This window comes from Scomber scombrus, chromosome 9, assembly GCF_963691925.1.
Source record: "Scomber scombrus chromosome 9, fScoSco1.1, whole genome shotgun sequence".
Classification (NCBI taxonomy): Eukaryota; Metazoa; Chordata; class Actinopteri; order Scombriformes; family Scombridae; genus Scomber; species Scomber scombrus.
Genome location: NC_084978.1, coordinates 26,441,289 through 26,464,875, shown reverse-complemented (window position 1 = coordinate 26,464,875; position 23,587 = coordinate 26,441,289). Strand labels below are relative to the sequence as shown.

Genomic DNA, 23,587 nt, shown 5'->3' with positions numbered 1-23,587 from the left:
CACAACACACCAAACCTTTTCAGTCTTATCTCAAACTTGAACTAACACTGTCCACGTTTGTACTGTGAATGGAACAGGCAGCATGTCCTGAAAAACTGGAGGACTTTGTTTTTACTGGACAATTTTTATCTTAACGGCAATAGAGATAGAAGTTGTGCCAGTCTACCAGGCCATAAAAACAGACTCTGATCTTTATGAGTGCATACGATAAACCCTAGCAATCTTAACTTTCTTCTACATGTCATAAGACACGGTGAACACTTAACAATAAATACAAAAACAGTCTTTATTCAGAATTACAGGCTGATTCACATGTAGTTATCATATTGTACAGAGAATAAAGTGGTGACGTTTTATTTATTTATTGTGAAAGTGAATGTTTTATGAGTGTAATAAACACCTTGGTTTTTAACTGAGTGGTGATTCAGTGATTCTGAATCATGTGAAGCAAAAGCAGGTTGGAAAAGATCAACCAACTACATGATAGAGCAATTTTAAATAGCAGTATAACAGCCTGCAGACATCAACATTCACTGTTGACTCTGGTAATGACGTCCCTTTTAAAACACATAACAAAAGAAGAAATGGACTCCGGTTCAAAGTGTACTTCAGTTGTTCCATGCTGGACCTCTTTATGATAACATGGTCAAGGCTTTTTGAGCCAATCTACTTTAGTGAGAGTCTTAATTGATGATTAAACCCGAAGTTTTGAACGTTTAAAACTTTCCGATACCAAGTCAATACTGAAAACGCAGAATTACATTTGATTTAAAGGCCTAATATGGACCGTGTCGTTTCCAGGCAATGCTTGCCGTGATTTGGCACATTCAAGGGTCACAAACAATTAAGAGTTTCTGATTTGGTCATAACAACTACATGGTTGTACACACCCCTACTGTAATTTGTCAATATAGCATCCAGAGAGGATGTGACCAATAAGAAGAAAAATAGTAGGCTCACGAAGATAAATGCATTGATACAAAAGGTATGCAAGTATTAACAGACGTTGCTTTAAATATTGCAGCTCTTTGAGAAGCCTGTCCATGGAGAACTATCATAAAGTGTAGCCACAGAGAAACTTTCAGCAATCTTTCAATGAAACAATGAAGGCACATGGAATAAACATTTGGTAAAAGCAACACCTATCCCATGTCTGCTGTCGCCCAAACCCCCCCTCCCCCCTTTTGATTCAACGAGAATCTTAAATAAAGTCTCCATGATAGTAATGTGCGTCCAGTGTAAATCACTCACAGGGTTTGGTTCAAATCATGGCAGGTTCCTATTTGTCCATGTGGTTTTCCTACAGGAACATTTGGAGCTGTTCCCACTGGAGCTCTGCTTACAGCAGGCTGGGAAGGAGGACTGTGCTTTAGCCTGCTAGCTGTTAACATGCTGGTATTACTGGTCATATATAGGTCATGACTGTCAGGAGACCTCAGACTGACATTTCAATTTCTACTATGTTTAAAAAGGTACATGGTGTTTTTGTACATGATGATAGAAACAAATGAGCTTGCTCACATAAAGGCTAATAAAATAAAAAACAGTCACAGTTCATCATTGCATGCTTTCATTAGCACTTTAAAAACATATGTAGATGCAGGGATTTAACTATAAATGAGTGGTTAACAATGAGATACACTGTAGAGCTGGATGCTACTGTACTGAACTGTACAAGGAGGAATGGAGAAGTGGACATGATGATGATGAAACAGCCAGCTGTGCACTGATGTTTTGAACTGGGAGATAAGGGCGTAAAAAAACAACAGCGCTCAGCTTCTGCTGTCCTCCGGGATGTATCTCAAATCCATGCTCCTTGTTATCATAAGGACAACAAGGCTTCCATTCACTTTCCATGCACAAAATTAACTGCAGATTGCACTCGCTCAAGTTAAGATGTTCACATGAACATTTGAAACCCTGAGATTTCTCCCTTTGTCTTCTTCCTTTAACACAAGGAGCTTAAATAGAAATATTCTCACATTTGAGGATGACCTTTGTTACTTTTTTACCCAAGTAAACAGGTCGAGAATGGTACAGATATAGCCAGTGTAACCACTTTTCATTCCTCCATGCTCCTTACAACAGTCTGCCTCACAGCTACCTGCATGTGTCACTAGCAGACTAAAGCACAGAGAGTTTGAGTCCAGCCACACACTTTCAAAGGCACACATCATCAATAAGGCTTTTTCTCTCTCCATCTATCCCCGTCTCTCTCTCTCACACACAAACACACACACACACACACACACACACACACACACACACACGCACACCAGTGCTGTCCATAAGGTGCTGAAGCGGCTCGCAGGCATACATACATATGAGCTATGTACATTATTAACACCAGGAGGAAGAGAGGAGAGGACATGAATACATGTTCACAGTCTGTCTGTCTGTTTGTCAGTGAGTCTGTCGTTTTGTTTTTTTTCTGTCAGTTGTTTGTTGGCGGGTAAAATGTCCTGAGGTCCACAGACTAACAGACACAGATATATATACACACACACACGCCTACTTTCCGCCGCAGGGCAAATCAGGGCTTATAAATGATTGTCACTTTTCATCTTGATAATCACGCCTTTGATTCTTTTTGTATCTTCCGGTCAGGAGAAGTAGTTTGCTAAACGAGCTGCAATTTCCTCATAAATTCATTGTTATGAACACAGGTTCATTTGGCCATCCATGTGTTTCCCAGTGAAACATTTAATGTTTAATGCTAACACTTGAGCGTACACTATTTTTAGATCTTTTTTTGTAATCTCACATTAAATGTGGATACACGTTTTATGCAGGATATTTGAAAAATGTTTATGAAGTGCAAACAATTAAAAAAAAAAAAAAGACAATGTAGTTTCAAACCAGGCTAAACTATGGCAACTCTTCTTTCTTTTTTCTTTTTTTTTAAACACTAAAAAAATCTTCACAACTTGATAAAAGTGGTGCATTTCTTTCATTTGGCAAAGTGTGTTCTAAAGTGTTAGCACAACGCAGCGGGCTCAATGATCTACCAGTGACATGGATGATTAAAAAGAGCCACATTTAATATGGAGAACGGATATGTAGGGATGGGTATCGAGAACTAGTACTGTATTGATCTTTGACAAATGGTGCTGCTATCAGTATTTATGTCATGTTTATTCATTCTAACATAGCTGGCATTTTCAAACCATTACCTTAAATGGTGATGAAGCAGGAGGTGTCAGGTGTCTACATTAGATGCAGTGTAACTGTGTTTGAACTCTTCTTTTATATGTTTTGGTATAACTTATAGTCACGTTGCAGCCTCTCCTCTATTCTGTGTGTGAGTGTTTGACACCAATAACTACTTCATCAAACCACCTGTTCAACGAGCACAGACAAGTTCAAGCAGCGGTACGTGCAGCGGTGAATCACCTCAGCTGCAGAGAGGAAGACTGATTCATGTCTTTGTTCTTCAGTCTTTCTAAACTTCATTCACCATTAAATGTCACAATTATTATTTATTTTACTGACATTTTAGATTTGTTTCCAGTGAGATATTATTGAGTTTATATAATGACATCGCTGTCTTAAACATCATTTGTTGCTGCTCTAGAAGCAAAGCGTATTTCTATTTAAAATATAAATCACATGTTTTTTTAAATAATATCTTTTAGGATCTGATAAGAGCAGTTATGGATTGATTCCTAATGATACCCATCCCTATGGACGCACGCGTGGTTGTATTCATACCACACGGATGAGCTCACACATGATGCGTCCGGTCATAAATCTTAGCTGCACTCTGACGGTGTGTGGCCCATCACAGTCACGGGAAGATCACTAATTCACATCGTGCAGACCCTCATGGCCTTGCAGATGCAGACAGTAGAAGAGGCGAGTGGAGCCACGGCCCCGGACACCTTTCAGCGATTACTCTGATTACAAGGAAAACTTGAGGGATTCACAGCCCAGACTGAAGCTACAGTAAAATCAAAGGCTCGCCCTCTTTAGGCTCCATGTGGCCCCGTCACGGAGAAAAAGTGACATTCTCTGTCATTCCTATGCCCTTGAAGCGGTGATGATACTCTCTCATCTAGGGGAGGAAGAGGGAGGGGCGGGGTTGGGGGGGTCAGAGGTCAGGAGGAAGTGACGTCCGAGGTTTTCATTATGACGCTGGCCCGAACCTCGTGGGTGTGGCTCGTCGCCGGGTTCGCAAGAGAGTTCGGGCTGTAGGCCGGCATCCAGCTGTCAGCGTGGTAGCTGATGAGGGGGGTCGGGTCTCGCGTGCTGGTGACCTTGAAGTTGGGCTTGCTCGCGGTGACGAAGGTGGCCATGCCGGGAAGAGAACATGAGGGAACCCTGAGAACTGATGCGCCGTGGTCCCGACCCCAGAGCGCACTGATGCCCTGTCAGTCAAAACAATGAAAAAGGAGAAGGGAACAATGAAGAAAGGAGGAAGGTAACGTTACTGTGACGTATGTTGTGGTAAATACAACACCACCGCAAAAATTATAATAAAGCTCTATAACCCAGTCACCTTGCTTCAACATTATATGCTTCACAGAATGCTGCAGTAAGATGCATTATATATAGAAAGTGTTATAACTGTTCAGCCTCGGCTAAAATCTGCTGCTATTACAACTTCAATGTCAGATTGAGATCTAAAGCAGAGTTTCCATGCAACTACTTTAAAACACTTGTGCACTCTTACAACTGATGATGTGCAGTGCATTGTGTGTGTGTGTGTGTGTGTGTGTGTTCACTGTGGGTACAATGTACTACAAAGAACAACATTAAATCAAACTGTTAATGTTTGACAGACACAGTTCCTGATAAGGCCCTCCCTCTTCTCGGTTTCTTGCAACATTACAGGAAGGAACACACACACACACACACACACACACACACACACACACACACACACACACACACACACACACACACACACACACACACACACACACACACACACACACACACACACACACACACACACACACACACACACGTTTGTGTTCATATCATTGTGGGGACACTTATTGACATAATGCATCCCCTAGCTCCTTACACATCACAACTAAATGCCTAAACCCAACCCCTAACCTAAACCGAACCTAAACCCAATTCTACCCTTCACCTTAAAACTAGTTCTGAAGCTGCAAACAGCTCTGTGAAGTTGTGAGGACAGACCGAAATGTCCTCATAATGCTGGTTTTCAATTGGAAATGGTTCTATCAAAGATAGAAAGACATGCACACGCACACACACACCCTGTTTCAGCAGTGGGGTTGAGACAGGTAAAAACCTGTTTATCTGAAGATCACGCCAGTTAATAATTCATTTATCACTCTCTCCTTTGTGTCCGTGTACTGTATGTTTGTATAAAGGGAGATTCACCTGTTTGTTGTCTTCTGTATCACTGTCTGTGTCACTGCCTGTGGAAATAAAGATACAGATTAAAAATTAATAAAACAGCATTCAGAAAATGATCATCGATGCCAACGAGCAACCCCCACCCCTCAGATTGCATGCAGCAGCTTGAGAGAAAAACAGAAGCAGAGAGAGAGATTTAGAGCAGGAGAAGAAAGAAGAGTTTGTTTAGATTTCTATCATAAACAGAGAAGCACTTAAAAAGGCTCTTATCCAGTAGCGTGTTTTCCTGCAGTTGAAACTGGACAAACACGTAGCACAAAACAAGAGGCTGCACGGATGATGGCAGCGATAGAGATAAAATGAAAAAGCGTACAAAGAAGGACGGAATGACTACAACTGTAAAGCGATAGAACCAGCTCTGCCTGAATGACTGGTTGGGAAACTGATCTCTGGGTGGCGATGATGCAATCGAAGAAGATACCAAACGAAATAAATCCAAATATTCAAATATCAACGATGAGTCTGTATAGAAACCAACGCTGTGCTTTCGATTGCACCGAGTTCAACAACACAGAGCCTGAACAAATCTGATTAAAACGCTGTTAGCAGAGGTGATTATCGATGCTGCTTCACATCTGTCGCCTATTTTCAACAATCAGATGGTTTGCGCAAACTGCTCCACTCTTTAGATAAGATCTGGTGACTGTTATGAAGGAGATGCAGATGCTATAAGTGAATAATGTAATGATGTAATGACTGATGTTAACAGTTTCTGGAGCCGCTGTCTGTTTTCATTGGCTACTGTAAACATGATGTGTTTGACAGCCAGATAAAGTAGTTTCACCACACCAGTCCCTTTGCCCTATACAGTTTTTATAAATATAATAACCACTATGTCCTAAAATGCATTACTGTGGTGGTAACTGTGGTTCTGCCGCTGCCTTCTATAGGCCTGCTCCCAAACAACCGACCCAGTTCTGCCCGCAGGCTGTGGTGAGGTGTGCAGTGGTGTGGTGTGTCGTCTCACCGCAGCACGAAGACACCGGAGAGATTTGGAGCGGGTACGAGTGGGAGGAGCTGACGGTCTGCTCTTCGTTCTCTGTGGTCACTTCGATCGTCTGGCAGACGAACGGCAGCTGCTCGCTGGTGATCAAGTGATCCTCTCCCGAACTGTGAATGGCTTTGACGTGGACAGAGAGGAGGGGTTACGACAGCCTGGCAGCGTGAATGAGTCAATGATTTACTGATTTTTAAAAAATATGGAAAGCGTGTGCCCAAGTGGTAGCATGTAACCACTGCTGTGAGATTAAAGGAAGTGATTTTTTTTAATCATGTTCTCCATCAGCTAATCTCAAACCTCAATTGTTTAGTTAAATATTTATTAAATATTTATGTTTGCACAGTAATGGTATTAAGCTTATAGCATGTTTATTGTATTTTAAAAGTCAGATATCCTCAATTTTTCAGTTTCCAAATACAAATTAAGCTTCAAAATATTGGATATTACAATTCCCATAATGCAACTCAACGGTGTATTTTCCCTGCCTGGTAAGCACCCACATCCTCCTAACTTGACGCCACCAGTGACGCAGGGTTTCTATCACGAATCCAGACAGTTCTGATGAAACTAGCAGGCTTATCTTCTCAGACTTGATAGTGAGAAAAATTTGACACGGATTCAGCTGCTGGTGCAAACTAATCTTCATGTGTAAAATGTGTGGAGTGATCCTTTAATGTAAAATTAAACATTAAACCAGCACTAAGTGTGAAAGTATAGCAACACCTACTGATGAGCGTGGTGTATGGAACACAGGAGCATTTATAATTTGGACTGTGAGCAACAGCTCAACCACACTGTCGGAAAATTGTCACAAAACACACAATCATAAACCACATTATAGTAAAACAGGAGATAGTGGTGGTGTAGTACCTGAGGCACTGTCGGTCACTGTGAGCTCTACTACTTCCTGCTTGATCGTTTCCTGTTTGAGCGTTTCTTGCTTCGTGTAGTCGATGGGTCCGGTGTGAGCTTCGGAGCGAGGTCTGTCTGGAGGTGAAGAGGCTACCCGCTGGTGAGAGGAGAGGAGAGAGGAAGAATGTTGATCCACTGCGTAAGATGATAAGATGGACAAATAGAGTCACTCTACAACAGAAAGCTCCTAATTCAAACTCCTCAAAAACAAGTTCAGGTCTCAGTATGATAACCTACATACATTTTATTTGATAAGACAGCTGGGATGAAGTGGCCCAATTAAAGACATGAATATAGTTTATGCTACTGGATTTTCTCAGGTATTTAGCTGTTAAATAGATGCTTGTAAGTGTGATTTGAGGCTGCATAAACAACTTATTCCATAAAAGGACACAGCCTGATATCAGCTCCATTTCAGACATGTAAACACACAGTATAACTTAACCACTAATACTAAAATACAGTTTAATACTCAAAATTCCAAAACACATAAAAAAGTCATGTGTTGTAATTTATTTGTCAGAATTCCAGGCTGAACATTTTTATAGCATTTCTGACTCCTATTACTGATTTAATGCTTCATCATTTCTTAAATAAAAACTATTTTGGTAAGTTAGGTCAAAATGAATGTTTTAAGATTTTTGATATACCTTACAAATTAAACAAGCTTCTTTTTCCTCTGTGCTGACTTTGTTAATACAGCTGCCAATCAAATCATTTCAGAATGAATTAACTGGAACTAGCAGCTACTGCTTTGACTTGTGTTGGACTGTTTAGAGTGATGGAAGCAAACCAAGCACGAAAGTTTGGCTGAAGCAGCCTGTTTGTGGTAAATTTCAGTGTCGTGTGAGAACAGGAGCTGAAGCTGATTGTTCAGGCAAGTTTTGAACCACCATTAAAATGAGTCAAGGCAACAACTTGAGTTTCTAGGAAACATAAAATATTCCTGCGATGCCAGAAACGTCACTTGTTTTCTGTCATGCCAGAAATAACGTGCTTTGTGTATGTAATGAAAGGGGAATGTTATGTACCTCTTTATGTGCTCTGGGCCTCCCCTCCTTGTCTGTCTTCTTCTTTCCTAAATGGACAAACAGACAGAGAAAAACACTTAAGAAATGAATTCAAAAGCCACAATAAATAAGATATAGAATGATACAGTAAAGAAAAGTTAGACAGTTGGTGACCACATCAAGCAGCAGCAGCAGCAGCAACAGTAACAGCAGCAGCAGCACTCACCTTTCTTCATGTTTCTCTCTGTAGAGGAGAGCATCTTATAGACTCTGAATGCGTTGGTTCCCTTTTTGATGCTTTTATCCTTCACCTCCTCGATGTCTGGCAGGCTGTTCATAGCACAGCGGAAATTAGCCTTCCACGTCTTTGGATCTGGACGGTCAATGCCTGGCTGGTACTTCCCTAAAACACCACAGAGTCAGACATGACGTTTTTTTTCTTTGTATGGAACTCACAAAGCACCGCTTTTCACCACGGCTGGGAAATATACTGATATTATATCCAGATATGAGTGTTTTCTTTTCCTGCTTTTAAAGGATCTATTACCATAAGTGATGTCATTTTCTGAACTTACCAAACTGTTCTATTATTTACATTCACCCACTTAGGTGATTATTTATCAAAAAATCTCTGTGTAAATATTTTGTGAAAGCACCAATAGAGATCCCAGAAATACCTCTATATAAAGTCATAACTCATAAATATATAAAAGTAGAAGGTCAAACACAATGTGATATCACGCAGCTCTACGTTCCACTTATCTGTTCATGACTGTGTATTATCATCGTCATTTTGATCACACATTATCCAGCTTACATTTTACTCTGCTAATAATTACACAGAATATGAAAATATTTTTATAGTTTTATATTTGTTTATCAATTATAATCAGTATACTAACATGTTATTGGGTCATAACACTGTATACTGTTGTTATAAACAGATGTATAAGTGTTTATTAATGTACATGTCAAAACCTATAAGTCCTCATGTAGCCACGTATTAATCATTAATGCATGTAATGTGTTGTGTGATGGCAGCACTCTTCCTTTGTATCGTCTTCTCGTTTATACATTGTCATATATTTTGTGTTTCTAGCTGTGTGCTGTGTTTTTTGCACTAGTGCTCCTCTGAATTGTCCTGTCAGTTAAGTATTACTTGGCTTATGTATTGTGTTGTCATGTTTAACTTGACTGCAGCTCTATGTAGGACTTTTACCCAGACTGATTCCCCTCGGGACATTAAAGTTTCTCTTATCTAATCTTATCATGTGGGCAGCCATAACTAGACGCTGGTCTATTGACAGATATGGAATATATATATGATAATAGAGTAAAACACAGTTGTAATAATATAAAATATGTCTTCAAAGGAGAAGTTAGAATTGTGGACGGATACTGTGCATTTCTAAATACTTATAAATGTCCTTATATCTACGTAGAACCATTTACTGAATGTCTGACAAGTTTACTTATTTTGAACAGCTGTTAGAAGTAAGCTGATTTCAGCTGCTTTCCAAACATCTACAGTGCAGAACTGTAAATGAAGTCATACAGTTCAAGTCGGCCAATTCCAAGTTCATTTTTGGGAAACGTTTTTCTGTACTTGGAAACAGCTTCCTGGCAGTAATTTTAGCAGATCCTGGAAAAAACAAATCTCTTCCCTTTCTCTTCAACTGATGTGGCAACAAGTTTATGGGATTTCCTTCTCCTCCACAAACACTGTGTGCGTTTCCTTACAGGATAACTTCATCTCTGTGATTTAGCTCTGATTTCTTATTTAAGATTGTTATTTGAATCGAAAGTTTCTCTGATTTGAGACAGAGGGCCTACGTTGTGTCTATCGGGTTTGAAAATGAAAACCACAGAAAAGCAGAAGTGCTGAGCGAGTGTTACCAGTGTGTATGGCCCATCTCATGAAGAGTGGGGCGTCTTTCTCCAGGTCCCAGCCGTGACGAGCTGCGTGCATCCACGGGATCTGGAAGATTCTCTTTTCCTACAGACAGTTTAAATAAAAAAGTCAGTTACGCACGTGCATGTTTCCATGTGTTTATTCAGCTCTTTATCACGTGCGTGTTTACTTACTTTATTTACCCATTTGAGACCCGGAATCTGACAGGAGTCGATCTGTTCCTCCAACCATGGCCGCATCCTCATTCTCTCTACTGGCATTGTGGCCTGTCAACACACACACATAAACATCTGTATATACATAACATCTGCAAGGCTTACATTGTTTTAAGCTCTCTCCAAAAAAAATGTACATCTAGCTAAAAAAAAAAAAAACAGGCTATAACTCATACAAGCAACGACACAGATGCCAAAACAAACTGACACGTTCTTCTCTGCCAGGCGCTGTGACAGGAAGAACCCACTTGAGATGTTTTTCCATACAATAAACTCTTGTGACAAAACAAAAGGAGGCTGTTAAATCAATTATGTCTGTGGTTGTACACGATAAAATTCCTGCAGCGGTTTTCACTGTTTAACGTGATATGTAAAGAAAAAAAGAGCCATAACACACAGTTCATAAATAAAACTGTCAAATCCTGTTTGGAACTTGTAGCCGCCCCCACCCACAACCCCTAACTGACATTTTCTGTCTGATAAAAATGTAATTTTAATTTCTAACTAAAAGACTAAAGAGGAAAGAAGAGATGATGATTAACAGAAAAGCTTGAAACGTGTTTTTATTAAAACAGGTAGAGCAAACTTTACCCACCGCACCCCATTATATATTTGATTTTAAGAGCCAGGGTTGTGAGCCCTTGTAGCCTGATGTGATCAAAGTCCGATGTGCCAGATCAGCCTGACACTCCCTGCGCTCGCTGCAGATTGCCAACGCACAAGCCTCCTGACGTGAGAATGAGCTCCCTAACAGGTCAAACAGGCTAACATGGCACCGCATCAAATACTAAATATTATCCCTTATTATGAGCCACAGGGCTGAAACTTCCAGCTGCATCCGGCCTCTCTGCTCAGCCACACGCTGCGTATAGCTACAGGTACAGGTCCACTGCAGTGTGACATCTCTGTACTCCTGTCATCCAGTTTATAAAGGCGGTACAAAGTTAAACGTGTATGTGGTTGAGCCAGTAATGCTATCTAAATTAGTTGTTGACAAACACTTGTAGTTATAATGTTATATAGCAATGTGTTTATACTGCTATTACAATGAGGGACTTTTACAACCCCTGCTAAAGTTAAAAGGAGGTCATAAAAATGCACCAGCAACCATCTGTAAAAGTGAAGGAAACTTTTACAGTGTGACCTTAATAGAAATGTTTAATATTCAAAGTAAATGCATGATAGCTAGGATCATTCTCAAAGGTTAAAAAAAGCACATTTTTTAGCCTTTGAGAATGATCCTGTAGGTTTCAGTGCAATAAATAACTAGGTTTACATATAAAGTATTAAAAATTAAGACGTTTGCCCATCTTAACAACCACTTAAATAATAACGCATATATTTAATTTTTCAAATGACAACTAAAGTCATTTTTTATGGCTGCAAAACGACGTAAATGTGGTCTTATGTAGTTACAATGACAGTCTGCTAACTAGTGCTTAATGTACAAACACATGTATGAAGGCCTGAATACAAGACGAAAATAGCGAACAAGCCACTACATTACAGTGCTAGTATCACACATTAGTATACTAGCAGTGACAATGCTAATACAATATCAAACTAGCAATATTGCCCTCCTGCTGATACTACAAGTTTTAAAATAGCGTATTATATTGTAGCCATGTTGGCTCTGCTGCACAGTGTTAGTAGCAGGTTTAGTTGGCAGCGAAGGGTCAAGTCAAAAGTTAACCCGCGGTCTTGTTTGTCTACTGCCCCTGAAAAAAACCGACCGAGCCAAAAGTGAAAATAAATGTCATTCCTAGTCAACAAAGCCGGAGAAAAACTACAGTATTACTTTCACTTACAGAGCGAGCTCTGGACCCGTCATGTCGTCCTGTAGGAAGTCTGAGTGTGTGTGTGTGTGTGAGAGAGAGAGAGGGAGAGCAGCAAGTCAGCAGCGTTAATATGCGGAAACAAATGTTACCTGTTAGTTTGGATGGCCTGTCGCCTCGCAGTCCCGCTGCCAGATTAAAACACACGCGAACCTCAACTTAGACAACTTAATTTATTTTGTGGCCTTAAGTGAGAAAAAAAAAAAACTGGAAAAAGTGTGGCCGTCGTTTATTTCTGTTTCTGTGTCGAGACCGAAAGCAAAACAAGGCTGCTGCGGGAAGTGGGGGCTCGCGCTGGAAATCCCCCTCCTGCTCTCGTGCTCTCTAGCTCTTGTCGAGCTCGAGCGGCGTCGCGGAAGTCTCTTTGGCCGCGTGCGCACTCCCCCAGGAGAAAACGGACACGAAGAGGTCTCACTCTGATCTTTTTTTGTGGTAACAAAAACTACATTTCGAAAACAAATTAAGCATATCGTGTAGCTCACCAAAATAAAAATAAAAACCCTTCCCATTCATCTTAACGCATTTTAAGGTTTATTTAAACGCGGTATCGATTTGATATTAACTGAAAAGTTCAGTACAAATTATATATATTATTATTATTGTTATTATTAATATTATTATTAGTAGTAGTATTTTTTTTCATACATGTTTTATTGAAGTGAGCAAGGACACAACACATATAACATTTCAGCATATTTGTCAATTCCTTCGAGAAATTAAATTACATATATTTGATGCTGCTTAAATTGCTCAACCATTAACTTCCACAGTCACATTCATTTGTCAAAGGCATTTTATAATCCTCACCCACCCAATTAAATATTTAGTAGTAGTAGTGGTAGTATTTATTAATTATTATTATTTTTTTTTTTTCCATAATATATATTTTTTTGAATGAGCAAGGACACAAAACGTATAACTTTTCGACATATTTATCAATTCCTTTTAGAAATTGAATTACATAAATTTGGTGCTGCTTATATTGCTTGACCACAGTCACATTCATTTGTCGAAGGTATTATATTATCCTCACCCACCCAACTATATACACAGACATTAAAAACAGACATTCAATTGCAGGCGTGCACGTGCAAGTAGCAAAAAAGAAATTAAAATTAAAATGGTATCTATCTATCTATCTATTTATTCATCCTGGCTGAAGGTTCAACAGGGTCCCAATAATCAACAAGCAAATTTAATCAATGTTTAGATGAGGGAATTTGCAGTTTGAGAGACATGTTAAAAATAATCTTAATAGTTGGAGCCGCAGACAGTTTTTCTTTAAATATTCTAATGGTTGATCAACTTTTCATCAAGGGTTTCCAAGATCAAGAAGATTACCTTTTAATTTGAATGTAATGATAACAAATAAGTGGCACAAACTGGGGGCTATATCGTGTCCATAGAATTAAACTGAGCCCTTAACCAGATAGATAGTGTGCATGCGGTTCTGTCTCTTTAAATATTAAAACCAGCCAACTGATTGAAATACTGTACCCATTAACACATTTAATCAACATAATATGTAACATGGAGTATTGTCATTAATTAAGATGAATATACTGTAAGTAATAAGTGAGACTATTTAAAGTGTAAACAAGAATCCTGATAATGTACCTTTAACTGCCGAAGGTACGTGGTTTAGATTCATGCTCACGTAAACCACTTGAAGAATCGTTTTCTTCAAATGCATAGACGATCTTTGATTTCATTTTCACTTCCTCTACCCCCTTCTCTGCCCCCCCTGCCTTCCCTCTCACTCCCTTTTCTGCACGGCTGATGCTGGAAACGAAAGTTGCAGTTTGCACCATCCTGTGTGTGTAAATGTGTATGTGTGTGTGTTAGAGAGAGATTAAACCCCACTTGCAGTTATTTGGAAAGGTCAGATTTTCACATTATTTGCCTACACTGAGCCTGTATGCACAGTTAAAACCGCAGAGGTCGTGCACTTGTGGTTTGTATTGAACACACAAGAGTTTCACTTGTGGCCATGTCAAAAACAAAGTGTTGCAGTTCATCATCAGATATTTTCCATCATCAAGAAATGCAATTGTCTGCAAATTTTAATATTGGTAACACACTAAAAATGCACTTCTACTTTCCTCTCAACTGTTGTGTCAATTTTGAATTTCTCCCTATGGGGATCGATAGATACCTAACCTTACCTTATCTTACCTTACCTTAGCTTACCTTACATGACATGTAAACAGTGGCAACGGACAGTTTGGAACAGTCATACGGGGTCAGGTCACAACCCGTCTGGACTAGCAGAAATCTGCATACAGAGAGGGTTATCACTGCTGAAACAGGCGGACAGACATACACACACTACAGCTGTGACAGGGGAGGGGTGTGATAACCTAAAAGAGAAAGTTGATAAATTGAAAGCAACACTGACAAGACAAAAAAAAGCAGATATGGAGCTAGACGAGGAGGAATTGGGAGTAAAAAAAAAGGTCATACTACATTTACTGGATGTCATCTGGAGTTTTGGTCTTAATTTTGAGCGCTTGTTTTCATTGTGGTGCTTCTAAAATGAAAACACAATCTCTAACCCTGGAAGAATCAGTGCCTTGTTTTATCGTTGAGCCCAACAGACCGGTTTAACCTCTCATTCTTTAAATAACTGACACACACAGAGGCGAGAGGGATGGCTGGAAAGGAACCTGACTCCTGACTGACTGAACAGATAAACAGAAGATCAACTCAATCTGTGAAGATCTGTGCCAAAATGATGTGATCTTTATGTGTGTGTGTTTCACTTCCTGTAATAGTAGAATGCTGTTTTGAAGGACTGCTGATTCATTAAAGGCACTCAGAGAGAAACTGCACGTGTCTCTAGCTCCCTCTAGTGGTTGCACGTGCGCTCTTGCACGTCTTTACACAGAAGTCTTTTGGTGATATTCCTGAAAAGACAAAAACATCAAAACCAAAGCAGAGAAAAGGTTTGTTACATGTGTCAGTCTTTATGTATGATTAGAGACTGACATTTCAAAATAAAGGTCAAAATATAACCAGAAGATACAATTGCTTATCTTAGAATCACACCAGGTCATTTTCTCCTTAAAACACATTTCAGTTTAATTAACGTAACAAGTGTTTTAATAAAGTGATCCTTTTTTAAACCTACCAAACCTCTATGATTACCTCAACATTTTAAAGAAATGCTCCAAATCTTCTAAAACTGGTTATTATGATTGTGTTGCTAAGCTCAGTTATCATTTGGCTTGACTAAAACTATGAAAACATAATGATCGCTTCCTCCTCAGAAAAACAGTAATGTTTTCATGTGCAACCTGGTTAAAAAGTGTATTAAACAATGTACAAGGACACAGTTGCAGTGGTCTTTATAAGCGTGTGCATTTATTATGTTCATTTTCATATAGTATACAGTTATGTGTCAAAAAATACTATTGGAATTCACATTTTTTTAAAGCCCCTTTTTTATAAAATGTATTCCTTGAACCAAATAAATAAAAGTGTGATTACCGTAGCTGGTTTATTAAAGAAATTGTGGTGTTTTTTTTCCTATGACAGCAATTAATCACGTAAAGTGGTTCAAGTTTTCCTGAGAGACCCAACATTTAAAAAATCTGTTCCTAATCAACAGGAAACAGAAAGTGATCGTCTACCTTTTGTCCCAATGCTGATGATACACATCATCTTACAACAATGCTAGTGTCAGTGTTAGTTCTTGTAGGTCAAAGAAAAAAGAATAAATCACACTATTGAGGGAAGTAGACGTCTTTGGTCAACATGGAGACGATGCAGGGGATCTGCTTCTTGCCACTATATCCAGGTAGGTTGGAGGAGGACTCAAACTGTAGCGCCACCTTGCGGTTGACCCGGGTCATGATCTGCATCAGCTCCAGTTTCTTGCCGTGTTGCTGCAACATCTCACACAACCCCTGCATGAACCAGGAACCGTCGGCACAGTTCCTCCATGAGTAGTAGCCTGTTTGACAATTAACAGTCTCAACTATAACTTCACATACAGAGTATCAGCTTTACTGCAGAAATATGGAGCTGATATGAGGATATCAGACGGTAATCCATGTAAATTTGATAAATATAATGATCAATACTACACTGTTCACATTTTCATCATGCTTGTTTTACTGTGAAGATACTACTAGTCATGGTGCAGGTGTTCCACATTAGACGTTACTTGAAGATCAACCGTTATATTTAATAATTAACTATAAAGTGAAAAAGCATCCAAAAGGCAGAAAAACTGGACATAAAGTATTTTCTATGGCTGTTAGTGCTGGTTACCTGGTGCAGTAGAATAGGCGTACATGAAGTCAGCCTCTACAGGAATCCTCTCCGTTTGCTCTTCAGCTACGCTGTCGGTCTCAACCAGGTCGGTTCCACCGTCCAGCCCTGAACCACGGCACGCCTACAACACATGTGTACAATGTTACAGCAATATTATTGTACACACATTTATACTACGAAACATTCCGAGACACATATTGGGAGTGGATCAACCACCACGTGTAACTAACGAACCTGTATGAAGAAGAGCTTTGGTTTCCCCACCAGACTCCTGCAGCGATCTCCTTTAAAGGGTTTTGTCAGGTCTTCCAACTTTTCCAAGCCATCAGTGCCATATATCACCCCCTCATCTCCGTGACTTAGCATCACACACACAAATGACGCGCTCTTGCTGTGGTCCTCCTGGGACACTGGACACACGCAAGGACACAAGACAAGGTTAGATTTGATGTCATCTTGAGAGTAGTGCAGATATTTTAGGATTAAACCTACAAGTCTGGCATGGGTGCCCACTTAACACATTTTGATATAGATTTTATATATATATATATATATATATATATATATATATATATATATATATACACAACCGTTCAAAAGTTTGGGGTCACATTGAAATGTCCTTATTTTTGAAGGAAAAGCACTGTACTTTTCAATGAAGATAACTTTAAACTAGTCTTAACTTTAAAGAAATACACTCTATACATTGCTAATGTGGTAAATGACTATTCTAGCTGCAAATGTCTGGTTTTTGGTGCAATATCTACATAGGTGTATAGAGGCCCATTTCCAGCAACTATCACTCCAGTGTTCTAATGGTACAATGAGTTTGCTCATTGGCTCAGAAGGCTAATTGATGATTAGAAAACCCTTGTGCAATCATGTTCACACATTTGAAAACAGTTTAGTTTGTTACAGAAGCTACAAAACTGACCTTCCTTTGAGCAGATTGAGTTTCTGGAGCATCACATTTGTGGGGTCAATTAAACGCTCAAAATGGCCAGAAAAAGAGAACTTTCATCTGAAACTCGACAGTCTATTCTTGTTCTTAGAAATGAAGGCTATTCCATGCGAGAAATTGCTAAGAAATTGAAGATTTCCTACAACGGTGTGTACTACTCCCTTCAGAGGACAGCACAAACAGGCTTTAACCAGAGTAGAAAAAGAAGTGGGAGGCCACGTTGCACAACTGAGCAAGAAGATAAGTACATTAGAGTCTCTAGTTTGAGAAACAGACGCCTCACAGGTCCCCAACTGGCATCTTCATTAAATAGTACCCGCAAAACACCAGTGTCAACATCTACAGTGAAGAGGCGGCTGCGGGATTCTGGGCTTCAAGGCAGAGTGGCAAAGAAAAAGCCATATCTGAGACTGGCCAATAAAAGAAAAAGATTAAGATGGGCAAAAGAACACAGACATTGGACAGAGGAAGACTGGAAAAAAGTGTTGTGGACGGATGAATCCAAGTTTGAGGTGTTTGGATCACAAAGAAGAACGTTTGTGAGACACAGAACAAATGAAAAGATGCTGGAAGAATGCCTGACGCCATCTGTTAAGCATGGTGGAGGTAATGTGATGGTCTGGGGTTGCTTTGGTGCTGGTAAGGTGGGAGATTTGTACAGGGTAAAAGGGATTCTGAATAAGGAAGGCTATCACTCCATTTTGCAACGCCATGCCATACCCAGTGGACAGCGCTTGATTGGAGCCAATTTCATCCTACAACAGGACAATGACCCTAAACACACCTCCAAATTGTGCAAGAACTATTTAGAGCAGAAGCAGGCAGCTGGTATTCTATCGGCTATGGAGTGGCCAGCGCAGTCACCAGATCTGAACCCCATTGAGCTGTTGTGGGAGCAGCTTGACCGTATGGCACGCAAGAAGTGCCCATCCAACCAATCCAACTTGTGGGAGCTGCTTCTGGAAGCGTGGGGTGCAATTTCTCCAGATTACCTCAACAAATTAACAGCTAGAATGCCAAAGGTCTGCAATGCTGTAATTGCTGCAAATGGAGGATTCTTTGACGAAAGCAAAGTTTGATGTAAAAAAAATCTTATTTTAAATACAAAACATTATTTCTAACCTTGTCAATGTCTTGACTCTATTTTCTATTCATTTCACAACGTATGGTGGTGAATAAGTGTGACTTTTCATGGAAAACACAAAATTGTTTGGGTGACCCCAAACTTTTGAACGGTAGTGTATATATATGAGAGTGTTAATCTAAAAAGACTAAATAAAGATTACCGCTTAACATCAATTTCTTCATGTCCCCTGCAGTCAGATCATTGAGCACTTTGACCTTATAGCCAAGATCAGTGAAGGTTTTCGCAGCAGAAGCAGCATCAACGTCCGTCCCGTTACGAGTACCCATCCCTGGGGAGACACACAAGTCAGAATACAGACAGTTTTAATACCAGCGTCAACAAACTCATGAAACAGAACCTGGATCTTCTGATCTCACACTTTCCCATTTGGTGTTTTTTCATCTAATTGTGTGTGTTTATGTAGTTGATGTAGTCTACCACAGCTAAATACTGTAACTCCACTGACTGCGTCTGTTTGGTTGATTTTCTGTTATTTTTATACTATTATGTTGGTACTGTCTATTAAACATGGTCAAAATGTCATAACCTGAGGTGAACTAAAGTAGTCCTGTCACGATAACTACTTTTGTTGGACGATATATTGTCTCAGAAATAATCGCGATAAACGATATAATCGTCATTTAAAGATAATTTTATACCACTGATATAATGATATAATAGCATAATAATGCAAGGGGGCGGGGGATGGGATTGGAAAGTGGTCGCTATGCTTCTGTAAAAACACAGGACGTGCACAGTGAGGAACTGTGTCATGCAAAGATATTCCAGTAAAGCTGGAAATTTGAATGGTACATCCCCCTTGAGGCTTTCATTCATGAGCCTGTAGAGTTTTTCCTAATTCATTTCAGCTGTAAAACTGATGATTCAAGTGGGAGCTGGCCCTTAGGTGTATTCCCAGTCTGACTACTATCATGCTGCTGTGACTACAATCTGCGAGATTGTGAAACATGCAAATATGTAAATGAGTCAATGGTACACTTGATAACACTTTATAATTGTATACTAATTTAATAAGTAATTAGTAAGTAAGTAATTTGCAGTTATTCAACAGTTTAATTTTATAGACATTTTACAGAGAGCGTGATGCAATTTGTTGCAAATGATAAGATACAACTTCAAAAGTGTTAAGTTGGTCATGTGTCTTGAACTGACAGAAAATACTTAGTTTTCAATGTGTAGTCTTGTGTGTCAAACTACATAATTAGCATCTTAGGTTGTTTCAAAACTGTAATGAGTCCATTTCCTGTACACTACCAAATTACACAACCCTTTTAAAGAAATATGCAAAGAATTAACAGTTAGATAGTAGCTGCTTGGGAAATAAAAGCACAAAATGACACAATGAAAACTCTTATTTAGTAAGACATTTTGAAAACGAACATCTGCTATATGTATGAACCCAAATAGCCTATAATGAGTGGGTACTTCTTCCAGAAATTGTGTATAATATCCGGGAACAGGAAAAGTGTCACCGACACTTTCCTGAACTATGGTATGCCGTGATATTGCATAAAATTGTGGATTCCTTTTATTTTTGTTTGACATTTCATAATGGCAAAAGCAAACGATGACTCTACAGTAAGCCATGACAGTGTGACAGTGAATCAGCATGTAGAATAGCAGGAGCCTGAAAGTGAAGCAGCTGTGGAAAGAGCCTCCTGTACCAGCCACAGCCAGCAACTTCAAACCTGATTACACTCCTGTCCGCTTATCTGTAAGCATACAGACTACGCCCACAGTTGCACTTAAAGCAACCTGAAATAGACAAGTGTGTGTGTATGAATGTATGGCGGTGGTTGAATGGGTTTATTCACCTGTACCACTGTCAAAGTTCTTATTGTTGATGATCAGACAGGTTCCCAAGCAGGGGTAGTCCATCCTGTAGCGGTAAGGGTCGCTTACTGCTTTACTGCTGCTGCTGCTGCTGATGGGGGCAGTATCCATTTCCTCAGTATTACTACTACTGGCAGGCCTGAAAGTTCATGAACACACATGTTTTTAACACTGAACAGAAGTGGTTGATCGCAGAAGCATCTTAGATCAAAATCACAATCAACCACCGCACACTGACACGACTTCACTCTGATTATATTTGGAGCGATCTTCGCGTTTTGCCTAGAGCTTCGTCAGGTTTGCTCAGGCATTTTTGAACATGTTTGAACTTTAAATGCTTGTCTCCAATCTGTGCTACTATGACTGTACACATCGCACACTGCATGCCGTAAAGATTAAAGATAAAGAAGAGTATCTTATTATAGAGGTTGATCTAGCAAAGCAGCTGGATTTCAACTCATCATAAATATGAGTCCAATAATGAATATTAAAAGTAGCTAATAAATAGTGTAGAAACACAGAAGTCAAGTTATCAGATTTCCTTTGTGGACAGCTGTAGCCTCATTTTGTAGCCTTTGTTGCTAAGGTTGCTCAGGTTGTCCACTCTCATATTTTGCATCAGATTTGGGCTCAAACATGTACAAATTTATTTGACATGTTTCAAACTTATTTGAGATGACAAATTAGGGCTGGGTGTTGGTACTTGATACTTTTAAGGCCCACTAACAGCAGCTACAATGTGGAGGATTCGTTGCATTTTATGCAAGTTAATGCTTCTATTCACATGATGGGTATCGAATGAAGTACCCAATTGGTATCAATATAACTTTAAGGGTACTTGGATTGTATCGTAATTTTTTAGTGATACCCAATCCTAGTCAAAATACAGTTTTTTTTAAGTGTATCATGCAAAGACATTTCAGTAAAGCCCCAGAATAAAAATTGTGGCACAGAAATTAGACATAACATGTAGTTTGATGAAAAATCTTATCATAAAAATAAATCTTACACCCTACATCTACAGAAAAAGCAAAAACTGCTATTTCACTGTAACTAATCTGAAAGGTTCCATGTAAATTCAACAAGTAATGACTCTGACGTCTGTAGCTGCGACCAGAATATTTACCCCGACTTCAATGGACAGAGCTAAACTGTTGCAGTCATTGTGAAAACAGCTGCAGGTTATGAGTGTGTCATCTGCATACGGTGGTTACCTCTTTGAAAAGAGTCGGGCGTCAACCTGGTCCCCGTTGCTCCCAGCACCACCGGCGTTATCCATGTTTCTACAGAACGACACAAGAGGCAGTTATGTAGAAATCTGACAATACAAACCATATGGAGACTGGAGATGAGATAACATAAAAAAACTGTGTACAAAACTGGAACTAATATATGTGGAGTAGATCAAATGTCAAAGGGAATGTTAAAACCTTTAAACCACACAACAGGACCTAACAGAAAGCTTTTCAATGTAAATGAGCCTGCATGGGTTTGACTTGTGGTTTCCTGCTGCAGTCAAACAACATGTAGTTTTTGTACTGGTTAACTGGAAGCTGCAAACTGGTGCATGTGAAGTCTATATATGGGCATTAGCACTGCAACTGGCAGACAACCTCTTCATGTTGTTCCCTGGTTTTTGCCTAGCGTGTGCTGGGAGAGGCTCCATCCCCCTTCTGACCCTGAACAAGATGTTTCTGGATAGGTTTAGCAGTTAGATTGCCAAGTTTGATAAGAGTCAGCATTCACACACACACATTGGATTATATTTAGTTTCAGATGAGGAAGTCATTAAAAGTCATGTTGCAATGAATAAGAGAGAAATTCTTTATTAGGTTTTCTCCAGGAAATGATTTAGCCAAGCTCCTTCTGTTTTATTTAATAAAGGTGTGCACATTTTTATTGTAGTAGAGGTGGCCTTTATTGTAATAGAGTCATTAAAACGGTCAGCTCACCCAAATCACCAAAAAACTCACCATGAGTGGTATCCTGTTTCAGATCAGACCTCACTATAAACTGCCTTTTTAGGTCAAGAAGGTGCAGTAGTTCCCATTAAAGTGTTTTTAAAATACTGCACTCCTCTCATAAATGAAGGCATATCTGTTACAGTATATATTTAAAATGATTGATTTATCCTCTTAGAAATCACCAGATCGACACCAGAATCGCTCACTTGTGTCTTTTTTTTGGTAAATTGGGTGAGCTGGCCCTTTACGTATAGGGTTTGATGTATATATTGCCACTGGGCAGTAAACAAGACTGACACAAGACTGTTTTGGTAATTGCAAGCAGCTGTTAAACTGGTTCAGATCACTGAATAGAGGGTAAAGGAACTAGACAGCCTATTCCTGGTGGTTTCCAGTGGTTCATCTGGTTTTAACATGGTTAATATGGTTAACACTATGGGAGGATGCAACACCAGCTCATAACATCCTAAATATATCTTTATAATATATTATATTAATATCTCATCAGAATATCTCATAACAATCAAACGTACCTGATTGCATCACATTAAAAATCTGGCAACACATCCATGACTGGCACAACTCATTGTGAAACTGCACACAGGAAATTCTTTACAGTTGCTCTTATCATGAAAGGCACAGTTCAGCTAAAGAGAAACTATTCCTACTCTGTCACTGTTAATATGTTATTATGTGGAATTACATCGAATTCACCTGTCACAGCTGGATATGAAACTTAACGACATGCAGTAACGTCGCTGGGGGGGGAGTAACGTTGCTGGACATTGAACAGTTTTTATACTGTGCCATACTTCACGTTAAAGTAAAATACTCTTAACATTAAAGTACTTTCACTATTTAGGAAAACTATTTTGGGCACTCCCAGGTCTGTTTGTTGCATGTTACACACACGACACAAGCGCCACGTCAATGTATTAATAATAACAATAATACTAATAATAATGAAAGAAAAAGAGTACTTAATTTTTAATATACGAACCTTTCCTGTTGAGAGACGGTTGTAGAAGTGTCGGCAGGTCTCCTTCCTTAAGAGGAAATGTCACGTTGTTCAAAGTACAAGTCAGAAACTCGCCAATGTGGTCCAACCCAATCAGGGAGAAATACG

The 23,587-nt window shown here is 39.4% G+C and overlaps 2 protein-coding genes across 3 annotated transcripts; both read right to left on the bottom strand.

Annotated features, from left to right (window-relative positions):
• Window positions 1-276: 276 nt before the first annotated feature.
• irf2b (interferon regulatory factor 2b) lies at window positions 277-12,612 on the bottom strand. Of its 2 annotated transcripts, none has more exons than XM_062425990.1 (9): window positions 12,371-12,612; window positions 10,402-10,494; window positions 10,213-10,312; window positions 8,543-8,719; window positions 8,338-8,384; window positions 7,265-7,403; window positions 6,362-6,514; window positions 5,359-5,396; window positions 277-4,367 (listed from the first exon to the last, which is right to left on the bottom strand). In XM_062425990.1, exons 2-9 carry the CDS (start codon window positions 10,486-10,488, stop codon window positions 4,098-4,100), a joined length of 1,011 nt encoding a protein of 336 aa, XP_062281974.1. In that variant the 5' UTR covers window positions 10,489-10,494; window positions 12,371-12,612; the 3' UTR covers window positions 277-4,097. The 2 variants fall into 2 exon arrangements, with proteins under 2 accessions (XP_062281974.1, XP_062281975.1); XM_062425991.1 differs by lacking the exon at window positions 12,371-12,612 and adding an exon at window positions 12,252-12,297.
• A 3,027-nt stretch (window positions 12,613-15,639) lies between these two features.
• On the bottom strand, window positions 15,640-23,541 carry LOC133985793 (caspase-3-like). The gene is made up of 7 exons (XM_062425500.1): window positions 23,462-23,541; window positions 21,712-21,780; window positions 20,479-20,636; window positions 18,804-18,932; window positions 16,791-16,966; window positions 16,554-16,677; window positions 15,640-16,233 (listed from the first exon to the last, which is right to left on the bottom strand). The coding sequence occupies exons 2-7, from the start codon at window positions 21,774-21,776 to the stop codon at window positions 16,004-16,006; spliced, it is 882 nt and encodes a 293-aa protein (XP_062281484.1). The 5' UTR covers window positions 21,777-21,780; window positions 23,462-23,541; the 3' UTR covers window positions 15,640-16,003.
• Window positions 23,542-23,587: the final 46 nt, after the last annotated feature.

Bases quoted from the DNA above. Each gene is read 5' to 3' on its own strand.
- irf2b (XM_062425990.1), bottom strand. From the start codon at position 10,488: ATGCCAGTAGAGAGAATGAGGATGCGGCCATGGTTGGAGGAACAGATC. The intron at 8,720-10,212 runs GTAACACTCGCT...GTGGTGTTTTAG, and splicing joins GAGATGGGCCATACACACTG to GGAAGTACCAGCCAGGCATT. The intron at 6,515-7,264 runs GTACTACACCAC...TCCACGTCAAAG, and splicing joins AGTGACCGACAGTGCCTCAG to CCATTCACAGTTCGGGAGAG.
- LOC133985793 (XM_062425500.1), bottom strand. From the start codon at position 21,776: ATGGATAACGCCGGTGGTGCTGGGAGCAACGGGGACCAGGTTGACGCC. The intron at 20,637-21,711 runs GTAACCACCGTA...ATGAACTTTCAG, and splicing joins GCCCGACTCTTTTCAAAGAG to GCCTGCCAGTAGTAGTAATA. The intron at 16,234-16,553 runs GTAACCAGCACT...ATTGTCAAACAG, and splicing joins CGCCTATTCTACTGCACCAG to GCTACTACTCATGGAGGAAC.